Source organism: Gossypium raimondii, chromosome 12 (genome assembly GCF_025698545.1).
Source record: "Gossypium raimondii isolate GPD5lz chromosome 12, ASM2569854v1, whole genome shotgun sequence".
Lineage (NCBI taxonomy): Eukaryota > Viridiplantae > Streptophyta > Magnoliopsida > Malvales > Malvaceae > Gossypium > Gossypium raimondii.
The window spans coordinates 49,520,304-49,541,660 of record NC_068576.1 but is presented as its reverse complement, the minus strand read 5'-3'; the positions used below and the strand labels follow the sequence as shown (position 1 = coordinate 49,541,660).

Sequence of the window (21,357 nt, the reverse complement as noted above, 5' to 3'; positions counted from 1 at the left end):
TTTGATAAAAATAAAGATTTATTTTTAAAACATTATTTGTTTTTTAATTTTAATATTATTAATACAATATTTTATATTATTTTGATAGTTTTTAAGTAAATAATCGTTTTTGAATAATTTTAGATGAAAGATAAATATATTAATTTGAGTGTCTCATTTTAAAAAAATAATTTATTTTAATTTTTTATATTTTTTACATTAGGTGATAAGCAACTATACCTATTTTATCTTATTAAGTGAAAAATTAAAGAGAAATTACTTAGTACATTGCCTGTGGACGATTGTGATTTGACTTGGTAGGATCTTACTCTCCCATAATTTTCGATCGCGAGGGTCAATGGTATTGCACTCGACCAAAGATTTCTTACCGTAAGTCTTCCCCCATGCGTTTGGAAGAATGGATATTATTGTTAAACCTTGTTCGTAAGCCTCCCCCATGTGTTTAAGAGTAAGGACATTATTGTTAAACCCCATCCGTAAGCCTACCCCTATGCGTTTGGGAGTGGAGATATTATCATTAAACCTTGCCCGTAAGCCTCCCTCGTGCATCAAGGAGTAGAGATATTATTATTATTAAACCCGTCTGTAAGCTTCCCCCATGCTTCTGAAAGCAAAGATGTCATTAAACCCCATCCACAAGCCTTATGCATTTGAGAGTAGGGCCACATTATCACCTTCTGTAAGCCTCCCCCATACGTCTGGGAGTAGGGCCAATTTATTGCTTTCCATAAGCCTTCCCTCATGTGTTTGGAAGCAAGGTCACTTTATTACCTTCAGTAAGCCTCCCCCCATAAGTCTAGGAGTAGGTCCGGTTTATTGCTTTCCATAAGCCTTCCCCCATATGCTAGGGAGCAAGGTCACTTTATTACCTTCCGTAAGCCTTTCTCCATGCGTCTGGGAGTAAGGTCATTTTATTATTTATTGCAAACCTTCGTGAACCTTTAGGGCTCTCGGCGGAGGTGAGACATATTTTCAACATTCAGGCCCCACATGAACCCTTTAGGTTCTCAATAGAGGTGAGATATATCTTCAATATTCGGGTTCCTCCGTGAACCCTTCAGGCTCTCGATGAAGGTGAGGCATATCATCTTCATAAAAATCAAAGTTAGGTTAATGAAAAAATTATAACTATGAGCAAAAGCACTTTATCTCTCCAGATCAACAATTATTTTCAAATTAGGATTACAGTACCACATTTTGTAAGCACTTATTCAATTTTAATTTACTCGTCAAAAACTCAAGCCAAAAGCTACATTCGTTACCATTATTTATAACAAAGGATAATCTTCTCGCTCATATTTTAACGGGCCTTATGCATTTCTTATGTATTATATCGCCAACGAATGAAACACATTTCTTATGTTTTCTATTACCAACAGACAGTACACATTTCTTACATTTTATATCGCCAACAAATAATATACAATTCTTATGTTTCATACTACCACCAATTGGGTCGTGTCTCTTACATTTTATATTGCCAACAGATGGCTTGAATGTCCTCTTTTTACATTTCCAATCATCACATCCACAATATGCATACATGTCTCCATTGTAGAAATATGGATCATCTAACTGACAACTGCATCACTCGGGTCTACATTAAACATTTTTGGATTGTCAAGCCAATGGGTATACCACTTGCTAAATCACAAAGCGAAATTTATATGAGTCAACCATAAACCAAAATATCATCCGCAAACACATTATCAAAAAGGGTACACATTAATTTCAATAGCCTTGTAAAGCATCAGATGTTCCCGGGTCATCCAACCAATAAATTGTACCCTTCGTCTCGTTCCTTTATTTGCAACAACTATCATCCACGAGAGTAACTTGTGGATAGTCTCGAGGTAAGGTCACTTAATAACCTACCTCTTGATTAGGGGGACTATTATTATAACCCTACTTCAAATTGGACCCAGTTGGACCCTCTATTAGGCCATCCAAGGCCCATTGACCCATTAAGTGGCATAATTGGGTAGGAACCGTCACTCTCCTATAAATATCCAAATGTATCAACATTATAAGGTGACTCCTCTCCACTCAAAACCCTAATACACTAAGCATTCATCCTGAGTCTTTCTATATTTTCAACTCTTGATCCTAAAATGATGAATCGACCTTTTTTGACATTGCCTCTTGTCCTCTTCCTCCATCTTTGTTGATATAGTATGTATCAACAATATGAGCAATTCCAAATTAAATGTTAAGTATAGTAATTGTAATAATAACACATCATAAAAAAATATTTCAAGTTAACATCCAATATTTGAGGGGGTTTTTTTGCCTTTATGTCTATTAATGTAGTAATTGTTTTTTTTTTGAACATAATGCAATACTTCTTTAGTTTGTTGATTAAAAATTGTAAATTGAAATGGAAATTTCAAACTAATCCAAAATTTTCATGTTTTTAATAATTTGAGTCATTTTCGACCAAAACCTTTTCACATGCACTAACTGGACAAGTTTATAATATTACAAGCAGACACTTCATACAACATACTCAAACTCTCGACCACATAATTCAAGCTAAAATTCTATGTAATCCCAAAACGTTGCTAAATTTCTATTAAATAAAAAAAATCTATAGCTAGCCAAGAAAAACATCTCACAACCACATAATTTCCACCCATACGGATCGAACAATTTAGCTTACTGCCCTCATCTCACCCACTGAAGCTAGCTAGCCAGAAAAAAAAAAAAAGACAACTCACAAGGACATAATTTCAACTCATAAGGATCAAAAGGTTTGACTCACTGGACTATTTTTACAGACACCAAGTTCTTAATTTCCATAGAAGCTCAATATAATCTGAAGGTTTTCAATGCATGAGCAGTTCTGCCCATTGTTTCCTTCAGCTCCTCCTCTCTCTTTCTCTTGGGTAGAGACAGCGACGACATAGCTTTGGCCGAGCAGACCTTCTTCACAAGCAGCTTCCACTTCGCATCCTCCCTCATTTTCTGTTTGCTTTCCATTTGAATTGCCTGTCAACGCTAACAGTCTTAATATATTGATTCAGCCGGTTAATTCGAACAGTTAGCAACTTTATATTCAGTTATAAGTTTGAAAACTATATGAAAAAGTTGTAAAAATTAAATTTATCTGTGACAAATAGATATTTTAGTTTATGGTCATTCATGGTTAAATTGAAAGGGAAGAAAAAAGGGACCCAATTAATGAAGAAAATGACAAAGATGGGGGGACTTGTTAATAAATAGCCGACGGGATGAATGATATTTTAAGAGCAGGACAAGAAGTCAGTGTGTTATTTTTCTGATAACAAAACAAGCTACCAGCCTACCAACACCATCAATAATAATTATATTTGCCAGTTGTAAGAATTGACAAATTTTCAGTCGGCTGTCCAAAGGATTGGTTCATCGAAAACCCAAAATCTTGACAATAAAAATGTGCTGTCTAATTAAATGATGAATATAATAAAACCATAACAAGTGAAATAATAATGGAAATAACCTGCAAAGTGGAACCCTGCAAGAATCAGGGTGATCACAGATGGAGGAATGGAGTCTAAGGAGCTGCCACATGCGGTTGCAGCGACAGCAGCCTACGCCACTTGCCCTTCTCTTACACAAAACCAAATGCTTTATCAACATCTGGACACCTTGGCACGTCGCGTACTTGTCGCAGGGGCTCGGTTTCTTTGCCGTCTCGACGTCGTACGGCCCCACCGTTGTGCACCCTTCCCTGCAAATGTGCTCCAAACACTCGAGTCCGTCGCTTAGTTGTAAATACAAGCGCTGTTCTTTCCTCTGACGCCACCTTCTCTTTTTTCTCTGCCAAAACAATGTTCACAAACCATTCGTAACCAATACACTCCAAACTTTGGTTAATATTTTAAAGCATTTGAATAGAAATATTAAGTGGTTTGGATGAAAATTAAAATTCAGTTAAAAGATATTACAGACTTAAATTTAAGAGTTGAGCTAGATTAGACTTACTAATTTTTTACTTATTTATATCACATAAAAATTAAATATATGATATTATAATATAAATATTATTTAAAAATTCAAAAAATTATACAAAATTAAAACGTACTAAATAAAAATATTATTTCTAAAAATGAAAAAAATCTAATAAGTTAACTATTTATAAATATAGATATATCAATTAACAAGAGATATTGTATTTTAAGGAAATATAAATCATAAAACGGAAAAATATTTGATAGATGAAATGAGATTCAACTAGATATCTCTAATCTAATCATGTTGGGATTATAATTTAAATTCTTAATTTGGGTAATATTATGATAAATATTTGTTTTTAAAATTTACCGATTCAGCTTCGTCCATAAATCAGAGAATGTGGAGCTCCAGCCAGGGATCATGTTCCTGCATGAATTTCCAGCCTTCGGTTTGCTCGACAGCTTTGAAACGGGCGGTGACCTGCTTCAAGCACTTGAGGTAAAGGTCGGGTACGTCGCAGAGCCCGGTGAGTTGGAGCACGTCCACCACATTCTCCACCGTCAGCCGCTGACTCACTCCCCTGCTGCACCGCTGCTTCAGCTGTGGCACCAAATAAACGTGTGATAATACTAGCAGGTGAATTCCATATTTCTCCATTTGCTCCTCCGTGCACCTATCGCATTCGCAACACCAGGGGTCATTTCCAATATAATACACGCACCTTGATATATTTACATTTATAAGTATATGCTATCTTAACGTCATTATGATTAGAAGAATTAGAGGAGGGTGAAAACCGGAAAAGCTTAAGCAACTATTTACTAACATGGAATTATAGAGGTATTTAATAAAAGCGGTAACGGCGTCGCATGGAACGCCGAGAATGGGGATAACTCTCTCAGAGCTCCCATGCTCAACTGGCCTTTCCATTATGTTGTCCAGCACTGGCGACACCATTGCCTATTTTAAAATTAAAAAAGAAATAAAAGTCATGAAAAGAAAAAATAAAATCGTTAAAAAGTGAAAAGAGAGTATTTAGAGTCCTTGCCAAGATGCTGGAGTGAGCGGGGATGCGGACGCCGCTGGAAGTAAGGATCTGGACATCTGGTTCGGGTAATTCAGAGGCGGAGGACATGGCGGAGGTGGAGGTTGAGTTATGATTGTTGTCTTACATGAAAGAAAAGAGAAAAGAACAGAGTATGTCGCTGCTACTAGTTCAATGATGTCCAAATTGGCTGTCTTGAACTTTATAGACAGCATAAGGAAGAGAGAAAAAAATACTTTAAAACGTAAAAAGCGTAGCAATGAAATCTGATGTGTCGTGACATGTGTGACACATGGCCTTTACTTCTCCTACGCGCTTCCTTTATATCTTTCCTTGCACGTCTCCCAAAAATGTTAAAAACTAGAGCTACCAAAAGAAAACCAAAAAAATAGGAATGCATGATAACGAGGCCTTGAGGTTTGGCAAACTCTGAGCACTTAAAAGGCGTGAATTTCATGTGCAAATTTTAAATCTAAAATTTATTTTGATTTAAATATCACACATATTTATTTAAATTCAAATATATTGAAATTACTAATTCATCCATGGCATTAGTTTAATTTTATATTAATTATAATTGTAATTTGGTAGTTATATGAATGCGTATTAGTTATAATTAGGAATTGCACTTGTAGAGTAAGAAAATGGATTCATGATACATGAGTGGGTTGATTTATATACGGGTTGGGTGAAAAGAAATTTTGAAATGCGCGTGGGGGAGACACGCCACTAACAAACTTAATCATTCCTATTCCAAATTTATCCTCCGCATTTCCTTAAAATTTCACATTCCACTGTAAACAAATATCTATTATTAACTGGACGACCTTTTCGAGCTGACTTGGAAAGTAACAAACGACGAGAGTCAGTTTTAAAGAGTCGATTTTGTAAATAAACGACTTTCGGTGAGCTGAAGGGGTCTGCTTCTGTCTGACGTGGCACTTGTTCTCATCCATTCAGCATTTTAAAAAACCCAAACAAAACACTTTTTCTGCAATTTGCCATGTCTTTTTCCACGTGTCCATAACCCACCGGCTAAGACTTGTGTAACGATAAAAACCGGTGGGTGACAAACATTTGGAAGGAATTGATTGGCGGGGAATGATTGTGGGACCAATCAAAATTCGTGTCGAAACCGGCTTGGGTTTTGAAAGCCATGCAGGCAGCGGTGGTGCGCCGCGGTGGCAGATAACAGTACTGCCGCGAAATGGATATGGTTAAACTCATTTGATTAATGAATTAAATTTTCAATAAAAAAGACATAGAGTTGAAATAAGAAATATTAGAAATCGAAATAGAGTTGGTTGGTTGGTTGGTTTTAGTAATTGACGAAACGTGAAGGCGATTTGTTATTGGATGATAAAATATTATTCAAGTTGGATTTGATTATTTTTGTGTGACAAGTTGAAATTTGGATAAGATCTGTTTTTCCAAGCCAATGTTGTTTTTAAGCTTAAAAGTTTGGGTGGACTTGCAAAAAAGTTAATTAAATTAGAGTTTTTTTTTGAGAAATAATGAAGAAAATGTTTTTAGGGTCAGTATAATAATACAAGGACTCAAACAAATTAAATTGGAGAAAAGTTTATACGAGTTATGATTGGAATTTCAAATTTTAAAAATGTAAAAATTAAGTTTTATTAATTCAAAAGTATATAGATTAAAACTAATTAAAATAGAATATAAAAAGTAAATTTATAATTTATTCATAAAAAAGATTAACAATAGAATTTGGCCATAATTATTTAACAACGTGTCTTAAAGGGCACATAAATACTTTTACATATATACAAAGAGAAAATATTTGTTACACAATTGATGGAGCTTAAAACTTCATAAGTAGAGTTAAAGTGATGATAAGTAGATATATCAACAAGTGTAGGGTGTAATGGTAATGCATATTACATTCTTAAGGGAGAAGGTAGGTTTAAATATTAGAAATGACATTATTGAGAGGAACAACCACAAACTTCGAACAAAAACTTTAAAACCAACATGTAAAATAGCCCAAAAAAAGACAAGTATATACCAATCTTTATATAAATAACTAATAAATATTATATAAATACCGAAATAGATGTTTTAGGTCCACTTAGATCTTCGGAAGGTTTTATAGTTGTCATTCGGAAATGGGAAATGTTGGTCAAAGGGGGCAAGAGATATAGTGAAAATTGTGCTTAAATCTTTGCTTGAGAGGGATGTTTGAGAGACTTGCAGGTTGGGAATTTGATTTTCCAAACACACTAATGTGGGTGTTGGGAAAGGAAGGTGAAAGTGAAGGAAGTTTCAATAAAGATATCCAGTGAATGGGTATTTTGACATGATGTGATCACACTTGTTGCCTATTCAATGTTTAATATTCAGTGGTGCCTTTGGCGTGAACATGACCGTAGGACATTTGATTAATATTTCTGTTACTTTCGCTACTTAGTTGAGGAGACAAAGTTATATTGAAAAAAGATGCAAGTTTATGAGTAGAAGTTTTAGATCAGCTTGGATATCAAATTTGAAAATTAAAAGAAATTAGATTTGATCGGAGAAAATTTTTTGATAGTCACTTCTACTCTTATAAAAGCGATAAGATCAACAATAGCTCAGGTATTTGAAAATTAAACCATAATGGAATCTGCCAAGAGCAAGAAAACAAAAGGAAAATTGCTAAAATCTGCTTTTTACTCTGTTTGCTTCAATCTAAACACCAACTGTTAGGGCCCTGCATCACACCTAAGTAAAATTTTCATGTATCCAACATTTGCTGTTAGGGTCTTGAATCTTATTTGTAATCATACTTTCAGTGTATATATATATGCTTTTCCTTAAATTCCTTTGAAGAGATTAAAGTGGGACCTCTCAACTGAAGCAAAATCTGAGATCCATGGCAAACAAATATTCAGGATATACATTAAAGTTATGGACTAAGTTTAAAATTGGAAAAAAGAAAAGTTATTTAAAGAAAAAATAAAGTATAATTAAACTGAAGATTGAGTCTTCCTAGTTTTCTCTGAAACTGTGGAAGTCTTAGACTTGATTATTTCAAGCATATCTCCTAGAGTTTGTTTCTGCGACTTCTGGACTTTTGGTTGTTGTTGTTTTTTCCCTTTTCGTTTCGTGTAGTATGGAATCTGTCTCTTTTGTTTGGTACCTCTCAAGTGGGTATACAAATGGATGAAGTTCTTCTTGGGGTTTGGAAAGGCTTGAGATTGATTGAGAAGGAGGGTGTTGTTGAGGTGGATGAGTCTAATAGTGTGCTCTCGGTGGAGGTGACTGCACGCCGGTGTATAAACATTGAGCACAAAATTAAGACAAAATATAGAGATTTAAAAGTGCCTTTAACTGCAAGTGTGATAGGTCTATTGTAATATTTGTAAGTGTACAATGAAACACTTAGAGCATGTCAAGGATCAAACTCAAAAGAGATCGGGTCATATGGCGAATGGACAACAATTAAGCATGCAATTAGAAAGTCTAGCTAGCTAATGGTTGATATGTTCACTGCATTCCTTTAAATCTTTTAATAGGGATAGCATGTTGGAGCCTATAAAATCAATTTGGCGATTATCTCGATCTACTAGTTTTGTTATTGTGTATGAACTACTTATGCTCATAAAATTTGGTTCCATAAAGGATAAGCAATAAGTACCGAATGTTAGAGTATACTTACTAGTCAACAAATTGTTGATATTCTAACGAAACCTCTAACAATAGGATTGTTCTCTTGGTTTAGAAGTAAGCTTGGGGTTTGTTCAATCAAAGAATTGTTAGGAGAAAAAGAATTCGAAAAGAATGTTAGAGTATTAACAACTAAGCTTAGCTATTTACAAAACATAATTTAACATCTTAGTTGCTCTAACACTGGATGGTTGCCCATGGTTTTTTAACAAGAAGTTACTTTTTTTTTCAAGAATATAATGGTGAATTTCGACCAACAAACTATGCTTTTGGATTATTTTTCCTAAGGTATCCTTTAAAGGAAACAAAAGCAAAAGTTTGAATCATTTTTCCCAGAATTCATCCCAATACTCTTTTACCCTTATCTATACCTGCTGTAGATGACACTGCAGGACAAGGAAGAAGAGGAGGAATGCTGACCTTAGTGGAACATATCCTTGGTGCAGCTAAAAATTACAAAAATAATAATTTAATAACATTCTACACAAGTCAAACTAAAACAATACACATATACAAATTTATTTAAATTTTGATTAACTTCACATACCAGAAGTTATGCATTAAATAAGAAGTTGAGGTATAACAATAATTGTGGGTTTCACACCAATGCTAAGCGTAGCAGCAATGGTTGAGGAAATCACCTTCAATGGTTCAGCTTTAACTATTATTGTACTACGGGCACCCTTTGTGGTACTAATAATAAGTGGTAGAGAAGAGCTTAACCAAGAGAGTTTGAGACCTCTTGCAAAGGAATTCCCTTCCCAACAATTAATTTTAGTTTCTTCTTAGGATTTTTCTTCTTCGAAATTGATGAAGATCTTTGTTGTTTGGCCCTTTTTACTAACTGAATTCTAAATAAACTTAAATTTGATACTAAATTTGAGCTTGTAGCAACAATTACGGACGTCGTAACAACACTAGCAGCAACGATAATGGTAGCAACAATCGTAGGTATGATACTAGGATCATTGACAATGACCACCTCCTCGTCATCTGCTACACTTTTGGGAGTAATTGTTGTTGGCTTTTCTCTACAAACACCTTCATTGCTATTAGTACCACAAATTGTTGCCATTTCTTCTTGCTCTTCTTGAAGATTACCACCTGAAAAACCAAAAAAAAGTGTTGATATATATATATATATATATATATATATATATATATAACAAGTAAAGAAATATCATAAGACTTTACACATATCAGAACTTGTGTTAGATGAAAAGTTAGTATAAAAGGGTAGCAACTCACCTAGATGTTCAACAATCCATATGTAAACATTCAGAGGTTGAACTTTTATCGTTGAAGGATTAGTCATTCTTTGCGTTGATAGCGTCTCACCTTCGCAATATCAAATTTTTCCATAAAAAAGCACATAACCTACACAAGCAAGGCATTTAATCAGAACAAAATTGTAGAATACCACCAACAATTGAATCAATGTTGGAACTTGCATGAGATCTAGCATCCCCGGATGAGCCTTTTCCATACTTATATGCCTATCTTTTTCTTTTAGGTTGACTCGTAGGCTCCTCTCCTTCCTCTACACCTACCAAATTCTTATTTTGATATTCCCACTTCTGTTTCGCACAATGGGCATAACTAATTGGAAAATCCTTGGGTTCACTTTCCACACCCAAAAAAATTTTCCTAATTGCATCCTTCGCATTATGTGCCTAAGCTTTACTACAGGGCATCATTCTCTTCAGCTTCCCACTCTCCATAACGTTTACATCAATCTCATCCCAACCATTTGGACTTTTCCCCATCAAACAATACCTCCAAATGTTGTGTAAGCTATGAGTATCCTCAACCTTTAATGGTGAACTTTTGGATAAATGGAGATATTGGTCAAGCTCCGCATTGGTGTCTAAGATGCGAATTCAGAGTACTCCGGTCATTCAAGGGTATACACTAGGATATTGGATGTAATGCCCCAACACTTGATCTAGTCACTAGATCTGAATTTGTGATTTCACATTATGTTGCCAAAGCAACTCAGGTTAACTTACTACTTAATCACATCATTCAATGAAAAATGGTCATAACAATCCATTTATTCATCTAATATATTATTAGACATTCATTATTTATGTATAAAATCTTAATTTATCAAGTTACGGGGTTATGCTAAGTCAATTTGAGAGTTAGGACTCAAATTCAAACTCAATTACCAAATTCATTGTTGTGAGGAAGGCCTTAGTTTATTTTTGAGAATTTTAGTTTTGATGTTCACATGTCTCGAGACACTAGAAGTTGTGTCTCGAGGCAAAGTCCCACATGTCTTGAGATTGGGTCTCGAGACAAACCTCCCCTATTTTCTTATTTTAACTTTGAGGTTCTTGTCTTGAAGCTCGGAATACGACAAAACTAATTTAGTTTCGATGTGCCTCTGTCTCAAGATAGAGATGAAATTGTCTTTAGACCTAATGAGAGTGGTCTCAAGACCAAGATTGATAAAACATCTTGGATCGTAAAATTTGTTCTTAGAGCCTCGAGGCATGTTCTTGTCCTAAGACTCAATGGATGTTAGCCTAAATTGAACATTTCAAAGTGACCAAATCATAACCAAAACTTATTCAACTTACCTAAACATTATAGAAATTCAATTCAACCAATTAGCACATGCAAAACACAATTATACTTCATCAAACAATAGCCTTCAACACATCAAAGCATAGCCAACCCTTTTTTCATATCCACACATACAGAAATATTAGCTACCAATTAAAGGATGAAGTTCAACTTTTAAAATCTTATAGGTCAAATTTTAAATAGCCAAAACATTAATTTAAACACCAAACCACGACAACTTAGTTACACGCCATATAACCAAAACACACACACACACACACACATTTACATGCAAAAGAGATAATTAAATGATTTCCAAGTTAAGTTGTTGAGTTGGATGCTTAACCACTTCAAACTATGGAAATCCTTGTTTGAAACCTGTGCTAAAAAATAAATATAATCATACACTGAGTATTGAATATTAAGTGATGCTAGTATAATTCAAGTTCAAGTTATATTAGGATTAAATTAAAGTGAGTATTGAATACTAAGTGATGCTGGTATAATTCAAGCTCAATTTATATTAAGATTAAATTAAAGTAAATACATAAACATGACTTTAACTCCAATACTTTACATTATCACATGATCGATAATCATATAATTCCCAAACTTTCTCATTCAATGCTTATTTCAATATTTCAATATTTCATATCATGATGTAATCAATGATTTAATATGTCATTCGATATTCTTTTTAATGCTTACTTTTTTCGGCCCCTATTTTATAATTGAGCCTACTCACGACCCTCTAAGAATTGGAGCTAATAAACCACTTATATCAGTGACCCTATGACATACCAGCTATACTCAAACTACGTCTAACATCGTTTAACAAGACATGATCATTATTACCATCATTATAACACGATTCAACATGGTAACAAGATTCAAATGCTTATATCCATATCCATGTCAAGTGTATATGTTCATACATATATAAAGCACGATTCAAGAATTCCTACTTAATTTAATAATCACAATGTCAAAATCATCATCTCATAGCTTTTGGGAAAGATAAGATTACCTCGACATTTATTTCATATTTGTTTATAACAACTAACTAGTCTACAAATGAGTTATTGAAAGTGAATTATAAAAGCACAAACCGCAGTATTTAATCGATATTTGTCTTTTGCTTTCCCTTTGCCTTGGATTTGTCAATGTCGTCTTTCACTATGTTCGATAATACAATTTCAAAACGATATCAGTTTCTCAATCAAATGCACATATTAATAATAATTAAACATGAATACATTTTATTCATTTTAGTCCCTATAAACCCGATATCCGAAATGCTCGTAACTTTTGATTTACTTTATTGGATTGAAAATCGATTTCATATTTCTTTACTAGGGACCTTAAGCTTTCAATTCATGACAATATTTTCTTCGCTACTAAATATTATAAGCAATGCATTTATATTGGAAAATTGTTTGAAAAATTAGTAAAATATAAGTACTAAATAGAATTATTTTATGTTGTTTAATAAAAGTAAATATAAATTTTAAAATTTAGTTATTTCTTAGTTTTAATCTTATTAATATAATATTTTATATTATTTTGAATAATTTTAGATAAAAGTTAAATATGATAATTTTGAATATCCATTTTTAATAAAAGGATAATTTATTTGAGATATTTTAATAAAATAAAATAAACTTAATATTTTCAACAGTAAGTGATAAGTAACTACTTATCTATTTATCTTATTCAACACTTTTTTTTGTTGTTGAAAATTTTATATTAAATAAAAATTGAAATGATTATCAAACACATTTAAAATATTAGATGTTAAAAATTTCACTTTTAATAGTTCATCAAACACATCCTAAGAGTTTCATTTGTCCAAATTTCAACTGTGCAACATTTAATTGTCTTATTATTTGCTTTAAATAATATATATGATATTATGCATGTATCACTCTAACTTTGCGCACGAAATGCGTAGGTATAAATGTTAAATGTGAATTGCTTGGGCTTGCCCAAAATATTGCCCCAATGAAAAGATGCAATCAAACCCAAAGGCTGTGGCCCAAATATAAAGTACCTTCTCTACTAAATCCATCTATTACAATTTTTTTAATAATTTCATTATAAATTTTGATTGTATCTAATTTTTTAGTACAATACTTAGGAATTATCCATAATCTCTTTCAAACCCGTAAATAAGAAGATAATCCCTTTCACGTCCTCCTACATTGCTAACAGTGCCCATACCAATGGAGTCAATAATCAAATTTTGAAAATTGATATTTAGATATAATGTTATTATTTTGAAAAATAAGTTAATTTAAATAATATTTTAAAATTTTAATATTATGATATATGAAATGTATAATTTAAATAATTAATAAAATATAATGTGAATATATAAATTATATATTAGATATTAAGTCACATAAGCATAACTTTTATAAATTAATAAAATTTTTACAAGTGATGAAATAATTGATTCAAATGTAAAATATCTTTATTATTTTATTTTGATATTAATAATTATGAAATATGAATTTTAAATATTTTAATCAATCAATAAATTATTTATAAAATCTAATTTGAGTATATAATTATGATTTATAATTTATAGTTAATATAAAAGAGAGGTAAATTTATGATGTAATGCGCAAACTAATTTTTGAAAATTCAAAACCAAAGTTTTAGCTTGAATGCGGATTTAGTAACACCTCCAATTGCTGTTTACATAGAAAAATATTAGGAATTAACTTATACTAACATCATCTTAAAATATATAATTTTAGACTGTCACATCATCAACTTTTAAAGGCACATAAATATTATTATACACTCATCCATATATAATATGTTTTCTACCTTACTTAAAATTAATAAATTTACAAATGTTAAAATCAATAATTAAAAATAAAAAAACTAATAAAAAATCATAAGCAGAGAACTGAAAATAAAAATTGAAATAAATAACTAAAACTTAAGAAAATTAAAAAAATTAGCAAAAAAAGTTGAAAATTGAAAACTATTTTGTGGTGTTATCAAACTTTGGTATTTGATTAAAATTTTAAAATTAGAAAATTAGTTGCAGGAAATAAAAGACTGATAAAATAAAATAAAAACTAAAATGACTAAAATATTATAAAAGAAGAATATATGTTTATTTTATAAATTTTTAATTATTTTAAGTTAGAAAATATATCATATATGAATAGATTTATAATAATATTTATATGCCTTTAAAATTTGATGATATGATATTATTCTATTGATGCCTAAAAATTATATATTTTAGGTTGATTAAGATATAAGTTATTCTCTAGTATTATTTTTTATTTAAATTTTAGATATAAAAATCTAAATAATAATATAAAATTTAAATATTATTTATATAGTAAAAGAACTTGTGATTTCATTTGGACCTACCAAAGAGCCAACTTTTGATAAAAACAATTCTTAAATTAGAATTTGGTTCAACTTGATCCCATGAAGAAACACTATGCATGTAGATTTATTATTTAAATGCAACTTTATATTTTTATTTATTTTTGAGCTAAATTTAATTATTAAATTTTTAAAAAGAGTCAAATGGTTTTTCTTTAATGGAAATATTACCTAAAATATTATTTTTAATAATATTGGTAAGACAATTTGTGTGACGGTCTCACGTGCCTCAGTATGTTGACATGACATTATTTGTATGATATGTTACATCAACAAATAATTTAAAATTTATAAAATATCCAAAAAAGGTAAAATACATCTAAAGTCACTAAACTATTACTAAGTTTACATTTTAGTCACTCAACTTCAAAATGTTATAAAATAGTTATTGAACTATTCGAAAGTTTTCAATTAAGTCATTAAACTATTTGAAAGTTATTTTTTTTATTTAAGTCACTAGGCTAACAAGGTTTTTTTAAAGTCTGGCTAACAAGCTCCAAGCGACAATTTGATAATCAATAGGATGAAACAATACCCATCGATGAATAGAGGAACATACCTTAGATCCAAGTTGATTTGTAAGTCAGTGTCAGAGATCGAAGAAGAAAGTTGTTTAGATTTTGGTTCACAAACTCGTGGCATTGAAAAATTTTTCGTGACAAAAAAACTGAACAATAGAAGAGAAAAGAAATGAGAGTTTTCGATCGGTGTAAGTGGTATGAATAGAGAAAGCCATACAACAATGATTTTAACAACCTAGTGGCTTAGATGAAAACTTTCAAATAGTTCAGTGACTATTGTGTGACTTTTTGAAGTGACTAAAACGGAAACTTACTAATAATTTAGTGACCTTGAAGTGACCAAAAGTTACAAAATGGTCATTGAACAATTCAAAAATTTTCATTAAGTCACTGAACTATTTGAAATTTTTTATTTGAGTCACTAGGTTGCTGAGTTTTTTTATTATTAAAAAAGTTAGATTAGAGAGCTCCAAGCGATGATTTGACAATCAGTACAGTGGACCAGCACCTATCGATGAGCAAAAAAAACATACATTAGATCTAAGTTGATCTAATGATCAGTGTCAAAGAAAACTGTTTCAATTTTGGTTAGTAGATTTGTGGCGTTCAAAGTTGTTTCATAAAAAAATTGAACTATAGAAGAGAGGGAGAATGTGAGCTTTTGATTGGTGCAAGCGGTGCGAACAAAGGAGCCATACAATAATGATTTTAACTACTCAATGACTTAAATGAAAACTTTCGAATAGTTCAGTGACTATTTTGTAACTTTTTGAAGTTGAGTGACTAAAACATAAACTTACTAATAGTTCAGTAATAGTTTAGTGACCTTGGGTGTAGTTTACCCTTAAAAATTTAACGTTTTAGTCAGTATTTTTGTTAAAATAATATCAAATTGCCTCTTTTTAAAAGGCTGATGGTCAAATTCAACTTTGTTTAAAAAGTCAAATTTAACTAAAAAAGAGATCAAATTAACAAAAAAAAATGTAAATGTTAAGGGTTAAATTTATCATTATGCCTATTTTAATTTTATAAATAAAAACTCTAGCTGCTCAATTTTTTCAAACCAAATCATTGCTTTGCTGGTGGGGGAGCCAACCTTCAAACTAGCTGTTGGTTGCAACTTCTTCGACAATATTCTTTGATTTTTAATTTTAATTCACATTATCATGGTTTTTGTTTTGTCCACTCTATTTTATTTAAAAGTAATAGTAGTTTAATTTTAATTTTTAGTTTTTGGTTATATTCCCACAAATATATAAGATTTGTCAAAGTAAGAGTATAGTCATTTGTCGAAAATCGTTTTTGGAGTTCATTGTCAGGTTGGTATAATGATGACAGGGTTGGGATACGATTTTCAATAGTTTTGATGAAGGTAATGATGCATCCTTGATTTGTTTTTAAATAATTTCAGTGTTGTAATTATTGCCCGTTTATTTTTTTTCTTTTTTAAGATTTTTCTTGAAACATTGCATTTATGCTTAAGTTACAAATTATTTTATTTTTTGTACTTTTGTACTATCTGTCGTATCTTTATATTTTTATTATTAATGGTAACATTTCCTTAAAAGTCCGAATAATCTCCCAATCAAGCGTATAGCACATGGCAATGAGCTAGTTTTGTTGTTTCTTTTACCCCAAATGTTAGAAAAGCCATATTCTGTACCAAAATCGTAGACCTTGATAGTTGGGCAGGGGGAGGCCTTGATCGTCGCCGTGATCTCGGTTAGACGGCTGCCTTAGGTGGGGTCAACCTTGCGGCTGCCACTGCCAAGTCTTGTGAATGGAGGCCAGGGAACGTAAGCCTTTCCATTATATCTACTCATTCGAATCTTAGAAAATCTATGGCAATGTCACCCAATTTTGATTCCACCCCCTACAAGGAATTTTTTATGGTCCAAAAATGCTCTATTTGATGTCTCGTCTCTTCTCTTCTTTTTCTTTTTCTTTTATTTTGGATACAAATTGACGTGTCATCTTTGATAGGCTAATTGTAGTCGCCATCCATTTAGACTCCCCTACGCACTAATCTTCTCCCACATGGTCGGGTCCATAACTTGTGCATCACCAAAATAATCCTTTAATATTCAACACCAAACCTAATCTGAATAATGGCATATTATTACGTAAAAATAATGGCATATTATTACGTAAAAGGGTGAGGCAGAAAATTTTTTGAGGATTAAAATTAAATTTTAATTTTTATGATAGTAAATATGCAACTTCACCATATGAATCGTCTATAATTTTTATCGTTTTTAAAGAAGGTTAAAGTGTAATTTTACTTTTGTTAATTTAAAATTTTTAAAAAAAATTAAAGGACCTAAATGAAAAATTTTCTATTTTAGGCTTGATTACGTGTATATATATTTATCCAAATTAATCACAAATCCAACTTGGAAGATTTTCTTCTAATAAACCTCTAAACCGAATCTGAATTTTTTTCAAGCTGGTCAAATGATATAAACATCCCTCCTAACACTTGTCACGTTAACATATTATGCACTTTCTTTTTTCCTTTTTGGTATATTCACGTGCTATGTTTGATGATCATAAAGTGAAGTTACATACATTATTTTACATTTTTAAAAAATTGTTGGTAAGCATCGGACATGAATGAGTAATGGTGAAATACCATACTTTCTGGAGAGAAAAGATGGTCCTGGTTTTGGTTAGGAAGGTGATGTCTATATGCAACATCATGCTGCTGTCTGTATTTAGCACAGAAAGAGACCCATTGTGGGGAAAGCAGTTCCAATCCATGTCCCTGCTTGAGAACCACTCACCTTGTTAATATTGTTGGAAATACTCTTCTCACCCAATTGGACCAAAGGGGTCCCATTTCTTTCAAGTTTCAAGGCAGCCATGGCTCTGTTTTTTTGCATCATATTTACTCTCGCTACATCTATATTATCTGATACATAGAGAATACGATCCCTAGCCGACCAAATGAGAATCTGAAAGTGTGATCTGACAGCAGGGCCAAATGTACCCTAGAGCCCTTCCATATTTGAACACTTGATCATATATACACGTATGATATCCTATACGATGTATGCATGGCAAGGAGAGGCCGGTTCGACTGTTCACCATTCAAGGTCTGCATGTGCAAGGGCTAGTGTATGATGGAACCCGGGAGTTGGGGTGTCTAAGCTCCTCATTAATAAAGAAAATGACGTGTTGAACTTGGAAAGCTTAGTCACTTTTGTCAAACATCTCCATTATAACTTATTACCAATTTCAAGCTTTGAACAAGTGAGCCGCATATTGTTTTGACTTGAAAAAGTCGAATTTAGATACAAATACTTAATTCAAGTAGTTTACAATTGAATGTGTTTTACTTGATAAATGAGTTTAATCCGAATTAGCTGAAACAAGTGATATCTATTCTGTATTGAATTTAAACTCAAGAAAAATATATTTATATAATCTCAATTCTCAACGATTATACCGTGATTTATGCAGGGGTGAATGAGGACTAATTGCCGACGAATTGTGTGGATTTATGTGGATGGCTTTGAGTGGAATCCCATGTTTGAAAATTTTGTTTTACTTTGTAAAGAACCGATGATGATTTAGTGCTGTGGTGGAGCCAATTTAACTATACTTTTTATACGAGTGGTCGTTCAACTTTCCTTCTCACTCAAATTTAATCCTTCAATGTACCCTTTCAATTCTTCGTTTCATTATTTTTAAGCTCAGTTCGTAATTATGATAAAGGGATTGAAAAGAGATGTTAATGGAAAATAAATAAACGTAAACTTGGAATTTTAGTATACATATATCAACACATCTACACTTGCTTTCTCAAAGTTCATCAAGACTCTATAACAGAATCCCTAGATGTTCTAAGAGAAACAGGCCGAGGTTGTAATAATCATCACAGATTCACTGTTGAATGAACAAACAAAGGAAAAAAAAAAAAAAAAAAGAGGGGAGGGAGGGGGAAAAGCCGATTAAATTAATCCTATTGGTAGACTTTTCTTCACCTTCACCTTCTTCATTTTCTTTTTCCTTCTAAAAACTGAATTTAATTTGCAGTCAAACACCATTTTCGACCACTTGGTAATTAACGAAGTGTCGTACGTTTTGGATCATATATGTCTCAATCAGCAACGAGAACCTTTCTTGCAATTAAGTGAACCAGCATTAGTGGTTATGGTGGCCACCAGTGAAGATGGCCTAGCACCCAAGCTCGAAGCCTTGGAATAGCTCGACGAGGCACCGGCACCCGACGCCGTGAAAAATGCACCGTTCACCATCAGGTCGCCTTCCGATCTCCAATTCCAGCTCTTCCAGTCACTCTCTGGTGCATCTTCATGCTTGGTCACCTGCATGAAAAGTAATCAAAATTTTACTGTAAATGAAATAAATAAATAAATAAAAACTGTGTTCAGATATTGTTAATTAATGGGTTTTTACCTCTTTGCTGAATCTATCGTTTGGTGCTGTAAATCTGTTGCCTTGGCTATTAATAGTTGGGTTTGCACTTCCTCCAATGGCATACATTTCCCAATGGGTGTAGTCATTGTTAACCACATGGAAATACCCATGTCTACATCTGTAAATACAAAAACAAAAATTAGGATACTGGGATTCGAATCTTACACTTTTTGGATATTTGAGTATGAGATTGTTTACCTTGGCATTCTTTGAACAAGCCCTTCACCAAAGTGATTAAAGGCTATAGTGACTTGCATGTTCTTGTCTTGAGTATAGGAATCACTGTGCCCCAAAAGCATGACTTTATCATGGTGAGTCATGTAGTTGTTTGAGATGGTGATTGCGGTGGACCCATGAATGGCATCAACCAGACCATCATTGCAGTTGGACAAGGAGTTATGATCCACCCAAACATGGCTACCACCGAAGATAGACACACCATCCCCATCCGATATGGTTCGCCAACCGTAATGCCGTGGGGAGTCCCTCACCATAGCATTCCCTCCTTGCTTGCAGTCATGGATGTTGAGTCCATGAATGATAATGTTGGTCACATACTGAATGGTTATACAAGGACCCCCTGCAATGTGAACACTGGCACCACGCCCATCGATGGTCTTGAACGAGTTCATGATTAGTTCCTCCTTCAACCGGATGGTCATGTCCCGGGCAAAAATGATCCACAACGGTTCATCTTGAATCACGGCATGTCGTAAAGTTCCCGGTTTGGGGTTCACGGCATCATTGTCACTCGAGTCAGTGACAACATAAATCTTACCATCTCTTCCACCAATGGCATTCTTGCCGAACCCAATTGCACAGTCTGCTAGCCTCTGGCGGTTCTTCTCCCAGTTAGGGTCACATCGCCAGCAGTCATCAATGGGGTTGCCGGTGCCGCAGGATAGATATCCAAGGTTCCTCCTAGACGCATTGATGGCCCTGCCCCAACAACAACAACAGTAATAATAAAATGTTATTTCTACACAAAATGTGACAATTTAGACACCATGACATAAAAATGGGATCGCAGTTTATTTACCTATGCACATCTTCGACAACAAGTTCAGGGTCTTGAACAGGGGAAGAGGAAATGGGAGAGGGGATTAGGAGAGAAGTGAAGAGGAAGAGGAGAGAAAGGGAAGGGAGTGGCATTGTGGCTTTGAGGGTGGTGTTTTGTAATAAGAGGGAGGGAAAGGGTTTGAGCTTGAGAGGGAAGGAATGGGCGTGGGGGGGTTTTATAGAGGGGAGTAAAGCCATGCTCGATGGCGCGATTAAATTAAAAAACAAGGTAGGGCCGACTGTCGTCCATGCTTCGTGATTTCAGGTTTTACGGGATTCCAGTTGGGTAGTTTTAGCCGTTAAGCAAGGCCTTGAATAAAGCTGTCCCCAAACAATCAAAAAAGAACAACCTTGGGGGGAAAAAAAGGTTGCTCTATTGTCATATTACAAAAAATTCTCTTCTCTCCCTTCGTTTTTGGCGTTTTCCCTGATTTCTCACCCTAAACTTGACTGACTATCACACAACTACAATAATGCAAATAAAACGAGGGTTGGTAAGGTAATTCAAAATCCTCAGCTTTTCCTATCATATGATCATCTCACTATTTCTGTTTTTCAATATTTACTGATCTACACATTTCATTGACTTTTACTAGACTTTATCATTGTATTTGGTTTAATTGGTACTTTTTTTTAACCAAAATTTAAAGTGATTCGAGATTAAGATTGATTTTAGATGCTAAAATTAAAATTTAAAATGTCAAATCG

At 33.0% G+C, this 21,357-nt stretch overlaps 2 protein-coding genes across 2 annotated transcripts; both read right to left on the bottom strand.

Annotated features, from left to right (window-relative positions):
* Nucleotides 1-2,392: 2,392 nt before the first annotated feature.
* LOC105764767 (BTB/POZ and TAZ domain-containing protein 1) lies at nucleotides 2,393-5,190 on the bottom strand. The gene is given in 5 exon segments (XM_052624855.1): nucleotides 2,393-2,988; nucleotides 3,479-3,798; nucleotides 4,303-4,606; nucleotides 4,760-4,893; nucleotides 4,982-5,190. Coding segments are annotated over 5 exon segments (876 nt in total). The 5' UTR covers nucleotides 5,069-5,190; the 3' UTR covers nucleotides 2,393-2,957.
* A 13,708-nt stretch (nucleotides 5,191-18,898) lies between these two features.
* On the bottom strand, nucleotides 18,899-20,809 carry LOC105764766 (probable pectate lyase 5). The gene is made up of 4 exons (XM_012583519.2): nucleotides 20,630-20,809; nucleotides 19,789-20,529; nucleotides 19,570-19,708; nucleotides 18,899-19,478 (listed from the first exon to the last, which is right to left on the bottom strand). Exons 1-4 carry the CDS (start codon nucleotides 20,740-20,742, stop codon nucleotides 19,257-19,259), a joined length of 1,215 nt encoding a protein of 404 aa, XP_012438973.1. The 5' UTR covers nucleotides 20,743-20,809; the 3' UTR covers nucleotides 18,899-19,256.
* Between the last annotated feature and the right edge of the window lie 548 nt (nucleotides 20,810-21,357).